Source organism: Lemur catta, chromosome X (genome assembly GCF_020740605.2).
Source record: "Lemur catta isolate mLemCat1 chromosome X, mLemCat1.pri, whole genome shotgun sequence".
NCBI lineage: Eukaryota > Metazoa > Chordata > Mammalia > Primates > Lemuridae > Lemur > Lemur catta.
Window position 1 is genome coordinate 43,629,978 of NC_059155.1, and position 15,142 is coordinate 43,645,119.

Consider the following 15,142-nt stretch of genomic DNA (forward strand, 5'->3'; position numbering starts at 1 on the left):
GGAGGGAGAGTTTTCACTGTATACTAGTCTATACCTTTAAAGTTTGAACTTTATGAATGTATTACCTTTCAAAAAATACAATGAAAAAATTAAAATATTACAAACATGTCATGTTTATTGTGTGCATATATTTATATAAACATATAAAAATAAGATCTGGAATGATACATACCAAACACCAAGGAAGTGTTATGCTTTAGGATGGGGAAGTGAGAAGTAAGATGTATGCATGTAGTGGACATTATTTTTTACCTTATATTGCTTGAATTTTAAGATGAGATTTTATAATTACAAAAATAAAGCATATGTAAAAGGTCTTAAAGTATTGGTCTTTGAGCACTGGACCAAGAGAGTAAGGCTTTTTCCAATTCAGCCATAAATGTATGAATGGCTCAGTCCTATTAACTTTGGTCTTGTCACATCATTCCCTTGAGTCTTTCTGATGGATTGAAATAATAAGACCATGCCATTCAAGGACTTGCAGTGAAACAGTAAACTGATTTTCAGTTTTATAACCACCTCTGTGCAGAATACCAAAATTCCCCATATCAGAAGAGCTATCTAAGAGGCAAAGAATATGAAAAGAAAGGCAGTGGAGAGCCACATGTACAACTGTCTCAAAAGTATAGCTCACACTTAAAAAGTGTGTAGTCTTTGGAGCTACTGAAAAGAACTTAGGATTTAGAGTCTGAAGTCCTGTGTTTAATACCTGGCTACATTATAGAGTAAGTGTGTGACTTTGGTTAATCAACTACCCCTGATAGTTTATCAGCTATCCTTATACTATTACCTATCTCATAAAGTTATTGAGAAAATTAAATGAGATAATATATGTGAAAGCTTATTGTAAACTCTAAAATGCTGTGTAAATTATATCATCATCACCTTTGAGTACCCACAGTAGCAGAGATAATGACAATTAGCTAAAGTATTAAATAGCTTCCCCTCCATTGTCATATAAAGGACATTATCCCCTTTGCTTCCAGAATCACATGGCAACTTTAAAGGCATGCAACTTCCAGAATGTCTTTGGTTCAAAATCTGGCATGATGTCACTGCATGGGAAAATGCTAAGAATTAACATTTCATGATAATATTAGAGAATATGTGATAATAGGAAAAGAAATAGAAATTTGTCATTGAGCTTTGTCTTAGAAATAGATAAAAAGATAATGTAAACACTGTATTTTTTTTAATTTCAGTTATCTACCTCATACTCTACCATGCCATCTTTGTGTTCTTTGCCTGGACCTACTGGAAGTCTATCTTTACACTTCCACAGCAGCCAAACCAGAAGGTAAGAATATTGGTTACTTCTTAAAGGCTAAGAACAGAGGAAAGTAGAAATACCAATAAAGCATGAAGAGGACAATAAAAGGAGCAAATAACTTCTATTACAAAAGAGTCATGGTAATCTTAAAGAAGGACTCTTATAGGTGAATTAAGGATAGGATAGGCTATTGAAGGAGTTTGTAGACTAGAAAACCACTACCTGCATTGGTAATATAATTAGAAAACAAGAACCCACTTGGATTCTGGGGCCTCATCAAGTTCAATTCTGTAAAACTATTATTTTAGTACCCAGCAAGACTCTGAAAAAAAATACAACAGTTAAATCAAGCATTTTCAAACTGTATTCTGCTGAATCCAAATGTTTCATGCAATATTTGGAAGGGTTTGTGAAAGAATTTGTGTTCATATCAGGCATTTATAATGTGTAACTACTCTAAAACAGGTTAGGTTCTAAAGTAGGAAAAAAACAATAACAGAGAATTTAACTACCTCTAAACATTAGGAAAAAATACTGGTTTAAATTTTTGCCTTCCTGGAATTGAAATGGTACACAAGAAAAATAAAATTAACCACAGAGAAGGACAAGAATTGAAGAACATAAGAGATATAAGATATATAGAAAATAAAGAACAAAATGGTAGAAGTCCTTCCTAACGAATAATCACTTGAAATGTAAATGGATTAAACTATCCAATTAAAAGGCTGAGATTGGCAGAGTGGTTAAAAACCTCATGATCTATCATATCTTTTTTAAAATTTTTTAAATTTCAGAATATTACAGGGGTACGAATGTTTAGGTTACATATATGGCCTTTGAACCACACGAGTCAGAGCTATAAGCATGCCTATCCCCCAGACAGTGCGCACCTCACCGACTGGTGTGAATATACCCATCCTCTCTTCCCCCTTCTCACCTGTCTGACACTTGATGAATGTTACTTCCATATGTGCACATAAGTGTTGATCAATTAGTACCAATTTGATGGCTAGTATATATGGTGCTTGTTTTTCCATTCTTGTGATACTTCACTTAGAAGAATGGGCTCTAGCTCCATCCAGGATAATACAAGAGGTTCACCATTGTTTTTTTGTGACTGAGTAATACCCATGGTATACATAATACCACATTTTATTAATCCACTCATGTACTTATAGGCCCTTGGGTTGTTTCCACATCTTTGCAGTTGTGAATTGTGCTGCTATAAACATCCGAGTGCAGATGTCTTTATTAGAGAATGTCTTTTTTTCCTCTGGGTAGATGCCCAGTAGTGGCATTGCTGGATCAAATTGGTAGTTCTACTCTTAGTTCTTTGAGGTATCTCCATATTGCTTTCCATAGAGTTTGTACTAGTTATGTCTTTATGCTGTCTGCAAAAGACTAAGTTTAGAACCAAAGACAGGAATAAGTTGAAAGTGAAAGATTCTAAAAAGATATTCCATGCAAATAATAATCAAAACAGAGCAAGGGTGGCCACAATAATATCACATAAAAGAGACTTTACATCAAAAACTGTTACAAGAGACAAAAGAAGGACATTATATATTGATAAAAGGGTCAATTTATCAAGACTATATGACAGTTATATACATATGCACCTAACAAGAGAGCCACAAAATATAAGAAGCAAAAACTTATGACAAAATTAAAGGAAAAAATACACACAGTTCTACAATAGTAGTTGGATACTTCAGTACTCCATTTTTCAATAATGGATAGAACAACTAAACAGAAGATCAATAAGGAAATGGAGAATTTGAACAACACTATAAACCAGCTACATGTAACATACATGTATAGAATGCTCCACTCCAAAACAGCAGAATACAGCTTCTTCCCAAGTGTACATGGCATATTCTCTAGGATAGACCATGTATTGAGCCATAAAACAAATCTCAATAACTTTAAATGGTTGAAATCATGTAAAGTATCTTCTCTGACTGCAGTGGGATGAAACTGAAATCAACAACATAAGGAAAACTACGAATTTACAAATATGTGGAATTAAACGTACTTTGAGCCAATTAATCAAATAAGAAATCACAAAGGAAATTATGAGATGAATGAAAAAAAATGCCAAAAATATGGGATGCAATAAAGCAGTGCTCAGAGGAAAGTTTATAGCTATAAACACCTATATTTAAAAAGGATAAATATCTCAATATAAATTATCTAACTATACATCTTAAAGAACCGGAAAATAAATAGCAATCTGAAGCCAAAGTCAACAGAATGAAATAATAAGGATTAAAACAGAAATAAACAGAATAGAGAATAATAAACAATGGAATAACAAAACCAAAAGTGAGACTTTGAAAAGCTTAATAAAATTGACAAACATTTAGTAGACTGAGAAAGACATAGGGAAGAGAAGGAAAGGGAGGGGAAGGAGAAAGGAAAGCAGACACAAATAACTAGTATCCGAAATGAAAATGAGGCTATTACTGCCAACCTTACAGAAATAGAAGAATTGTAAGAAAATAATATGAAGAATTGTTTGCCAGCTGGGCGCGGTGGCTCATGCCTGTAATCCTAGCACTCTGGGAGGCCGAGGCGGGTGGATCGTTTGAGCTCAGGAGTTTGAGACCAGTCTGAGCAAGAATGAGACCCCTGTCTCTACTAAAAATAGAAAGAAATTATATGGACAACTAAAAATATATCTAGAAAAATTAGTTGGGCATAGTGCACATGCCTGTAATCCCAGCTACTCAGGAGGCTGAGGAAGGAGGATTGCTTGAGCCCAGGAGTTTGAGGTTGCTGTGGGCTAGGCTGATGCCACAGCACTCTAGCCTGGGCAACAGAGTGAGACTCTGTCTCAAAAAAAAAAAAAAACAATTGTGTGCCAAAAAATTAGATAACGTAAATGAAATGGACAAATTCCTGGAAACACACAAATTGCCTAAACTGACTCAAGAAGAGATAAAAAATCTGAATAGACCTACAACATGTAAAAAAATTAAATTATAATCCAAAACCTACCAACAAAGGAGATCTGAGGACCAGATGGCTTCACAGATGAATTCTATCACATATTTAAGAAAGAATAACATCTATCCTTCTCAAATTCTTCCAAAAAGAATGAAGGAAGGAACACTTCCTCTGGCCAGTGTAACTAAGCAAGAAAAAGAAATAAAAGGCATCTGAACTGTACAGAAAGAAGTAAAATTATCTCTGTCTGCAGATGACATGATCTTATTTATAGAAAGCCATAAGGATTCCACACAAAAAAACCTATTATAACTAATAAATGAATTCATCAAAGTTGTAGTATATAAAATCAACATATCAACACACAAAAATCAGTTGTATTGATATACTAACAATGAATAATCTGAAAGGAAATTTTTTAAAAATTCCATTTATAACAGCATCAAAAAGAATAAAATACTTAGGAATAAATTTAACCAAAGAGGTGAAAGACTTGTACAATAAAAACTAAAAACTATTACTGAAAGAAATTAGACAAAATTAAATGGAAAGACATTCTGTGTTCATGGATTGCAAGAGTTAATATTATTAAGATATCAATACTACCCAAATTAATCTACAGATTCAATGCCATCTCTATCAAAATCCCAATGATTTTTTTTGCAGAAATAGAAAGTTCCATTGTAAAATTTATGTGGACTTTCAAAGGGATTGCAAATACCCAAAACAATCTTGAAAAAGAACGAAGTTGGCATTTCACACTTCCTGATTTCAAAACTTACTACAAAGCTACAGTAATAAAAACGATGTGATACTGGCATAAAGACAGACATATACACCCACGGAATACAATAGAGAGGCTAGAAATAAGAACACTCATATATTTAGTCAGAAATTTTCAACAAGGATGCTAAGACCATTCATTGGAGAAAAGATAGTCTTTTCAGCAAGGGCTGCTGGAAAACCTGAATAGCCACATGCAAAAGAATGAAGTAGGACCCTTACCTTACACGATATACAAAAATTAACTCAAAATAGATCAAAGACCTAAACATAAGAGCTAGAACTATAAAACTCTTAGGAAAAAACACAGGGAAAAATTTTATGACATTGGATTTGTCAATGATTTCTTGGATATGACACCACAAGTACAGGAAACAAAAGTAAAAATACATAAATTGGACATCAAAATTAAAAACTTTCATGCATCAAAAGACACAATCAACAGAGTGAAAAGGCAGTCTACAAAATGGGAGAAAATATTTGCAAATCATATATCTGACAAGGAGCTAGTATCTAGAATATAAAAGAACTTCTACAATTCAGCAACAAAAATACAAACAACTCATTAAAAATGGTCAAAGGACTCGACTAGACAGTTCTCCAGAGAAGAAGTACAAATTACCAAGAAGCACATGAAAAGATGCTGAACATCACTAATCATTAGGTAAACGTAAGTCAAAACCACAAGGAGATACCACCTCACACCTATTAGGATGCCTACTATCAAGAAAAAAATGGAAAACAGCAAGTGTTGGTGAGAATGTAGAGAACTTGGAACACTCGTGAGCTGTTGGTGGATATGATGCAGCCACTATGGAAAACTGTATACTGGTTCTTCAAAGAATTAAAAATAGAACACCATATGATCTAGCAATTCCACTTCTGAGTGTATACCCAAAAGAATGGAAAGGAAGGTTTCGAAGAAATATTTGTATGCCCATGTTTATAGCAACATTATTCACAATAGCCAAAAGGTGGAAGTAACCCAAATGAATGGATAAATAAAATTTTGTATGTACATACAATGGAATATTATTCAGCTTTTGAAAAGGAAAGAAATTCTGACACGTGCTACAACATAGATGAAACTCAAGGATGTTATGCTAAATGAAATAAACCAATCACAAAAAGGTGAATACTGTACTGGGCATAGTGACTTACACCTGTAATCCCAGCATTTTGGGAGGCCAAGGCAGCAGGATTGCTTGAGGCCAGGAGTTTGACACCAGGTTGGGCAACATAGAAAGACATCATCTCTACAAAAAATTTCAAAATTATCCAGGTGTGGTGGCACGTGCCTGTGGTTCTAGCTACTCAGGAGGCTGAGGTGGGAGAATCACTTGAGCCCAGGAGTTTAAGGTTGCAGTGAGCTATGATCACGCCACTGCACTCCAGCCTGAGCAACAGAGTGAAACCTTATCTCTTAAAAAAAAAAAAGGCAAATACTGTATGATTCTGCTTGTATGAGGTACCTAGAGTAGTCAAATTCACAGAAATAAAAAGTAGAATAGTCTTTTCTGGGAACTGGGAGGAAGAGGAAATGGGGAGTTATTGTTTAATGAGAATAAAATTTCAATTTGAGAAGATGGAAAAAATTCTGGAGATAGATGATAGTGATGGCTATACAACAATGTGAAGGTACTTAGTGCCACTGAGCTTGTTTTAAAATGGTTACAATGGTTAAATTTTATGTTATGTATATTTTATAACAATTAAAAGAAGGATAGGGCCGGGTACAGTGCCTCACACCTGTAATCCTAGCACTTTGGGAGGCCCAGGTGGGAGGATTGCTTGAGGCCAGGAGTTTGAGACCAGCCTGACCCTATTTCTACAAAAAAATAGAAAAATTACCTGGGCATGGTGGTGCATGCCTGTAGTCCTAGCTACTTGGGAGGCTGAGGCAGAAGAATCATTTGAGCCCAGGAGTTTGAGGTTGCAGTGAGCTATATTGATGTCACTGCACTCTAGCCTGGGAGACAGAACAAGACCCTGTCTCCAAAAATAAAAAAAAAATTGACAAATAAATGTAAGACCTAACCTACAAAACTTGGGAGAAAATCTTCATGACCTTGGATTTGGCAATGGATTGTTAGATATGACACCAAAAACACAAGCAGCAAAAAAAGGGGATAAATTTGACTTTTATCAAAATTAAAAACTTTTGTACATCAAACAACACTATCAGGAAAATGAGATAACCACCCAAGTAATGGGAGAAAATATTTGCAAATCATATATCTGACATGTCAAGTGTTCAGATTATATAAAGAATTCATACAACTCAATAACAAAAAGACAAACAATTTAAAATGGGGAAGGAACTTAAGTAGACATTTCTCCAAAGAATATAATACAGAAATGACTGAAAAGCACATGAAAAGATGCTTGACATCATAAGTCATTAGAGAGATACAAATCAAGACCATGATGAGATTACCACTTTGCACCTACTAGAATAGTCAAAATTAAATAATTTAATGAATAAAAAATAACAGGTGTTGGTGAGGATGTGAAGAAATCAGAATCCTCATACATTGATACTAGGAATGTAAAATGGTATAGCCAGTATGGAAAACAGCTGTGCAGTTCCTTGTAAAATTAAATATGGAATTACCATGTGACCCAGAAATTCCACTCATATACTCAAAAGAATTGAAAACAGTTATCAAAACAAATGCTTATACCTGAGTGTTTATATCAGCACTATTTACTATAGCCAAAAGGTGGAAACAACCCAAATGTCCATCAACAGATAAATGGATTTAAAAAGTGTGGTATGTCCACACAGTGGAATATTATTCAGCCATGAAAAGGAATGTAGTACCAATGTATACTACAACATGGATGAACCTTTAAAACATTATGCTAGTTGAAAGATACCAGACACCAAAGACCACATAGTTTTGATCACTTTTATATGAAATATCTAGAAAGGCCAATCCACAGAGACAGAAAATAGATTAGTGATTGCCAGGGTCTGGGGATAGGGAGGGATGGGGAATGACACTATAATGGGTATGGGGTTTCCTTTTGGGGAGATGAAAATGTTCTGGAACTAGATAACTGCACAACACTGTGAATGTACTAAATGCCACTGAATTATACACTACAAAATGTATACTTTAAAATGGAATTTTATGTTATGTGAATTTTGTCTTAATAAAAAACAATTGTCCCCTTCACATTACTTATGAAGCTTGTCGGCCAGTAGAAATGCTAATTGATTGGAAATCTTATAGGCCTAAACTAGGTGACATGATAGGATTTAGACAAGCACTGCAAATATCTAACATTTAAGACCACATCTTCATCGTTTTTAATTTGTAAAAAGAAAAGGAGAGTACTTTGGTCCTATTTAATAGCCACAAAATTAATTTCTCTAATACCAGATACATCCCAACATATCATCAGCCATCCCATCCAAAATGCATTTACTGGCTCATTGCATTCTAATTTTTGATAAGGCTTGGTTAGTGCCAGAAATAGAGCATCCAACCCTGGCATCTTATTCCAAACCAAAGCTGACCTGTTCAATAACCACAAGGTATTTATCACATACAAATATAAACAACTCTGCCTGTGCCCTTCAAGTAGGTACAGTGTACCATAAGAAAGTTATATTCCCAAGGATATACCAAAATTTTTTTCTTTTTTTTATTTCAGCATATTATGGGGGTACAAATGTTTAGGTTATGTATATTGGCCTTGCCCTACCCGAGTCAGAGCTTCAAGTATGTCCATCCCCCAGATGGTGCACACTGTACTCACTATATGTGTATATACCCATCCCCTCCTCCTCCCTCCCACCTGCCCAACACCCGATGAATGTTATTGCTATATATGCACTTAAGTGTCGATCAGTTAAAACCAATTTGATGGTGAGTACATGTGGTGCTTATTTTTCCATTCTTGGGATACGTCACTTAGTAGAATGGGTTCCAGCTCTATCCAGGTTAATAAAAGAGGTGCTATATCACCATTGTTTTGGGTGGCTGAATAGAACTGCATGGTATACATATGCCACATTTTATTAATCCATTCATGTATTGATGGGCACTTGGGTTGTTTCCACATCTTTGCAATTGTGAATTGTACTGCTGCCAAAACTTAAAGTGCTGCTCTGAGGCACTACTTTTAATTATCAAAGTTAAAAAGAATTTTTTAAAGCCTTATACTTTTGTGTTAGTCAGTATAATTATTCTTCTAAGAAAACAAAATAACCAGTTGTTTTTTCTATTAATTTATAATATTTAGGTACTATTATATCACATTGATTTATTGCCCTTTTATTGGGAAAATTCTTAGTTATGTGCATCTGTTCAGTTCATTGCAGAATCTTTAGCACGCTGGGCTAAGGATTCAATGCCCATAGCATACCACACTTATTGTAACAGCCCAAATGCCCCTGAATATTTCCACATACGCCCAGGGGGGTACTTAATTCTCACTCTACTTGAGAATGACATAATACCATAAAAATACCTTACTAGTTAATGGTTCTTAAAATAGAGTGTTTGGCCACAGCAGTGTGGTGGCACATGCCTGTAGTCCTAGCTACTTGGGAGGCTGAGACAGGAGGATTGCTTGTGCCCAGGAGTTCAAGTCTTGAGTGAGCTATGATCACACCACTGCACTCCAGCCTTGGTGACAAAATAAGACTCCATCTGTCTCTAAAAAAAAAAATTAAATAAAGCAGAGTGAATTTATATATTTCCAATTTTTAAAGTTAATTTAAATTATCTCATCAACAAGCAGCAATAGTTTGACCTCTTCTGCCCCCATGTGGATACCCTTGATTTCCTTCTCTTGTCTGATTGCTCTGGCTAGGACTTCCAGCACTATGTTGAATAGAAGTGGTGATAGAGGGCAACCTTGTCTGGTTCCAGTTCTAAGCAGGAATGCTTTCAATTTTTCCCCATTCAGTATGATGTTGGCTGTGGATTTGTCATATATGGCTTTTATCATTTTTAGGTAAGTCCCATCTATGCCTATTTTGTTGCGTATTCTTATAAAAGGGTGCTGAATTTTGTCAAATACTTTTTCTGACTCTATTGAGAGGATTATATGGTCTTCATTTTTATTTCTATTTATGTGTTGAATTACATTTATAGATTTGCATATGTTGAACCATCCCTGCATCTCTAGGATGAAGCCCACTTGGTCATGATAGATTATCTTTTTGATAAGCACCTGAATTTGGTTGCTAGAATTTTGTTGAGAATTTTTACATCTATATTCATAAGGGGTATTGGTCTGTAGTTTACTTTTTTTGCTGCATCCTTTCCTGGTTTTGGTATCTGGATGATGTTGGCTTCATAAAACATATTTCATACCCCTTTCCAATCAACCTCCTCTGAGAGGTAACCACTAATCTGACTTCTATCACCATAAATCACTTTTGCTTGTTTTTGAATCTCATAAAAAGGAATCATAGTATGCACTATTTCTGTGTAAGCCTTTCACTCAACAGTGTTTTTTAGATTCATCCATGTTGATGCATTTTTCAGTTGTTCATTTCCTTTTATTGCTGTTAGTTCTTCCCTTTTATCACAGTTAGTTTATCCATTCACTCATTGGTGAAGGACACTTGGGTTGTTATTATTTTTTATTATGAATAAAGCTACTATGGACATTCTTGTACATGTCTTTTGGGTGTGTGTATGTATCCTCAGTATCCACAGGGGAATGGTTCCAGGACCCCCACAGTTACCAAAATCTGCAGATGCTCAAGTCCCTTATGTAAAATGGCATAGTATCTGCATACAACCTATGCATATCTTCCAATATACTTTAAATAATCTCCAGATTACTTATAATACCTAACACGCTGTAAATGCTATGTAAATAGTTGTTATACTGTATTGTTTTTATTTGTATTATTTTTATTGTTGTATTTTTAAAAATATTTGTAATCCATAGTAGGTTGAATCTGCGAATGCAGAACCTCGGATAGGGAGGGCCAACTGTGTGTGTGTGTGTGTGTGTGTGTGTGTGTGTGTGTGTGTGTATGTAAAACTCTAACACACACATACATATGCACACATGCTCATTTCTCTTGGGCATATAACTAGGAATGGAATTGCTAGGTCATAGGGAAGGCATATATTTAGCTTAAAAAGATAATGCCAAAATTTTCCAAACTGGTCATATAAATCTACATTCCCACCAAGATCTTCTGTCCCTCAAAATGCACCATAAAGGAAGTGAAAAGAAAAGCCACAGACTGGTAGAAAATATTCAACAAAGGACTAGTATCTAAACTATAAAAAGAATTCCTACAAATCAATACAAAAAAGACACCCAGTTTTTTTTTTTAATGGACAAAAGACTCGAATGGGCATTTCACAAAAGGCTATCCAAATGGCCAATAAACTCATGAAAAGGTCCTCAATATCATTAGTAATGAGAGGAGTACAGAATAAAATCACAATGAGATACCATTACACACCAACTAGAAGAGTTAAAATTATAAAGATTCACAATATCAAATATTTTTAAATGATCCAAAAAATGAGACTTCTAAAGGAGTCTTTTAATTACTTATTATCCAGCACTTCTGTACCAATCTTATGAAGTAGGTATTATTTCCTCTATTTTACAAATGAAGAAATTTAGGTTGAGAGTGTTGGCATATCTTTTGCAAGATTAGCAAAGTGTGGCACTAATGTGGTGACAAGGTCCATACCAGACTAAAAAATTCTCAGATAGTGAGAATATCCAAATTTCTACTCATTTGCAAGATTAGAATATACACACAATGTCACAAGGGCTCTCATCTAGCTTCTCATCAGTGTCATCTATGAAAAACACTCACAACTTAATATGCATGGTAAATCATCAACAGGGTCCTGGCAGCAATGTGTCATGTATCTGTATGCAACATCATATTTTGGTTTAATGGGAAAGGCACAAGTCTTGAAGTCAGAGTAATTGGGTTTGGGGCCCAGGGTTGCAACTTATTAGTTGAGTGAGTGTAACCTTGATTGAGATAAAAGCCAGATAAGATCATTGAGATAATTAGGCTAAGAGAGTTATAAGCCAAATTGGTGCCTGGGCTTCAGGGGTGGGTAACAAATACTTGTTGTTGTTTTTAATTTCTTCTGTGAACCTTGGATAATAAACTCTTACCTATCACTTCTGTTTCCAGTTCCATTTGTCCTATACAGACAAAGAGCGCTATGAAAATGAAGAGAGGCCTGAGGTTCAGAAGCAGATGCTTGTTGATATGGCCAAGAAGCTACCAGTTTACACAAGAACCGGGAGTGGAGGTCAGTTCATCCAAAGTCAGCTAGAGAGGCAGCTCACCAAAAATCTCAGAAAGGCTAAGGTCATATATGTTCTCAAACTAGCCCTTTTTTCTCCCATCTTCTGAAAACCACTATTGAGTTTTTTCCTCAATATTTTATTATAAAAATTTTCAGATACATATCAAAGTTGAAAGAATGATATAGTAAACACCTGTACACCCAACACTGGATTCTACCAGTTTACTATATTGCTTTATCACATATCTATCCACCTGTCTATCCCTGTATTCATCTTCCATCAAGTCATCTTATTTTTCTGATACATTTCAAATAAATAGCTAATATCAGTAAATATCCACTTAAATATTTTATCATTCTTTTTTTGGTAAAATTTACATACAAAAACATGTACAAATCTTAGGTATATAATTTGATGTGTTTTGAAAAATGTACACATCTGTGTAATTAAAACCCCTGTAAACATTACCATCACCCCAGAAAGTTCTGTTATGCCCCGTTTCCAATCAATCCCACCCCACCCTACCTCATCGCCCCCAGATAACCACTATTCTGATAGTTTTCTACTGCAAATTAGTTTTTCATCCTCTAGAATTTTACATAATGGGAATCATACAGTACGTACTGTTGTGTCCAGCTTCTTTTATTCAGCATAACGTTTTTGAGATTCATGCATATTCTTGTGTATTTCATTTTTTTTATTGCCAAGTAACATTACATGAATATATCACAGTTTGTTTATCCATACATTGGTTGATACACATTTGGCTTGTTTCCAGTGCTTAGCTATTATGAGTCAATCTGCTATAAACATTCTTGTACAAGTATTTGTATGAAGATACATCTTCATTTTTCTTAGGTAAATATCCACTATGGAATTTTGCTCTTAGGTTTCATCTGCATGACTAGAACAGTACTTGCTGAACCAATTCTCCGCTTTTTAAAATTTGAAAACAAAGACTCTTCTGACAAGTCATCCTAATGTTTCTATAATAATAAGGAAGATCAGGTTTCAAAGCTTTGTAAAGTGCACTGTCAGATATTTATATTCATATATTCATCATTTATTTATTCAACAAATATTTATTAAGATACCATGTGACAATTGGGGAAATGTTAATGTGGTCTTGGTATTACATGATATTCAGAACTTACTGTTAATTTTGTTAGAGCAGTAATATCATAGTGGTTATGATTTTTTTTAAGTATCCATATGTACTGAAATATTTATGGTTTGAAATAACACAGTGTTTGGGATTTGCTTTAAAATGATCAAGTAAAAAGCCAGTGGAGGAAATAGGTAGAGGAAAATGGCACAGTATTGATAATTTTTGAAACTAGGTAATGGTACATGGGGTTCATTATACTATTATCTCTGCTTTTAGTGTATGTTTGAGAACTTCCATAATACTAATTTTTAAAGTGACTACTATGAGTGAGGCACTGTTCCAAACATTGAGAATACAGAATTGAACAGACAGGCAAAGTCCCTTATGAAGTTTAAACTGATGAAAAGGAGACAGACAGGAAATTATATAATTTCAGGTAGTAGTAAACAGAATGATGTAATAGAGCAGAGGTTACAAACTAGGGGTATATGGGATGAATTGGGCTCAGATATGTTTTGTTTGATTTCTAATGTATCTTTTAAAACTGCATTTGTTACTAGTTTTTAACAATTAGAATATTTCCACATACAAATCCAGATTTTTATGGCTTCTCTTGATAGACAATCTGGCAACATTCAATCTGTATATCCACATGGCAAAAATTAGCTGGAACTACGTAGTGGCAGCCCTCTTTAGGGAGAGCATGAATCCTCAGGTTCCACACAATCCCCAACCGGCTGCCTTATTCACTACTCACTATCCTCTGGACCCTTGATGCATTGGTTTGCAGCGCCCATGATAGAGAGTAATAGGAAAGGCTTCTCTGAGGAAATGCCATTTGAGCTGAGACCTGAAAGTTAAGGAACTAGCCATGTGTAATAGAGTAGTCCAGAGAAGCAGAACCAATAGAATAATAGAATATGTATCTATATGTGTATAAATAAATAAATGTATTCATATGTGTGTATGTATATATATGGGGGGGAGATTTTATGAGAAATTGGCTCATGTGATTATGGAAGCTAAGAAGTCCCTATCACTGGTCACATGGTCATAGCTGGTATAACTCCTTTCTTCCACTACCCATTCTACATTACCTTTACCTTCAGCAAGCACCTCAGCAGGTGTGGTTTTTTACCTGGTGGAGTGACTCAAACCTTCAGTTCTGCCTGAATTGGATTGTTGTATAATAGTTTTCCATTGACCTAATCACAAGGCATGGTGATACTAAGAGATGTCCTAAGGCATCTCCTGTATTCTAGATATACTCTTCCTTATCTCCATTATGGGGTAGTGGTCCAATTTACCCTTAGTAATAGGGATCAGTTATCTCAGCCAACATCGCACCTGCCTTCTTGGCCTATTGATTCAGAGAAATGAGGAGTCCAAAGTGCCTGGTGGCAGTCTTAACTTCCAGTTCAGTGGAATCATTGTTGTGTGTCTCCTGGCAGAAGCATTCCTCCCTCTGGGACTAAGACCTATAGGCCAGAAGAGCAGAAAGTCACAGGAACAGGGTGCAAAAATTTTGTTAGTGGGTCACTAAGGGTAATGGTAAGTGATGCCACTCCCATTTCCACCATCTTGATTCCTGGACCTGTCAGTCCTGGCTGTCAGAGAAACAGCATCATATTAGGTCATTAAATATGAAATGTCTGATTTCAAATCAAAAGTATAGTTTATTATATCTCAAACAAGAAGCAGTACAGTTAATCAAAGTATGCGCCTAGACTATCGACACAGTTTTGACATCTTAATGGTAGCTTGTT

The 15,142-nt window shown here is 35.1% G+C and overlaps 1 protein-coding gene across 4 annotated transcripts in view; it reads left to right on the plus strand.

Annotated features, from left to right (window-relative positions):
* ZDHHC15 (zinc finger DHHC-type palmitoyltransferase 15) overlaps positions 1-15,142 on the plus strand; it is a 98,620-nt gene that overhangs the window by 31,350 nt on the left and 52,128 nt on the right. For all 4 annotated transcript variants that reach the window (XM_045538106.1, XM_045538104.1, XM_045538107.1 and 1 more), the window contains 2 exons: positions 1,203-1,297; positions 12,150-12,270. In XM_045538106.1, coding sequence (XP_045394062.1) covers positions 1,203-1,297; positions 12,150-12,270 — 216 coding nt within the window. The remainder of the gene's footprint in view (positions 1-1,202; positions 1,298-12,149; positions 12,271-15,142) is intronic.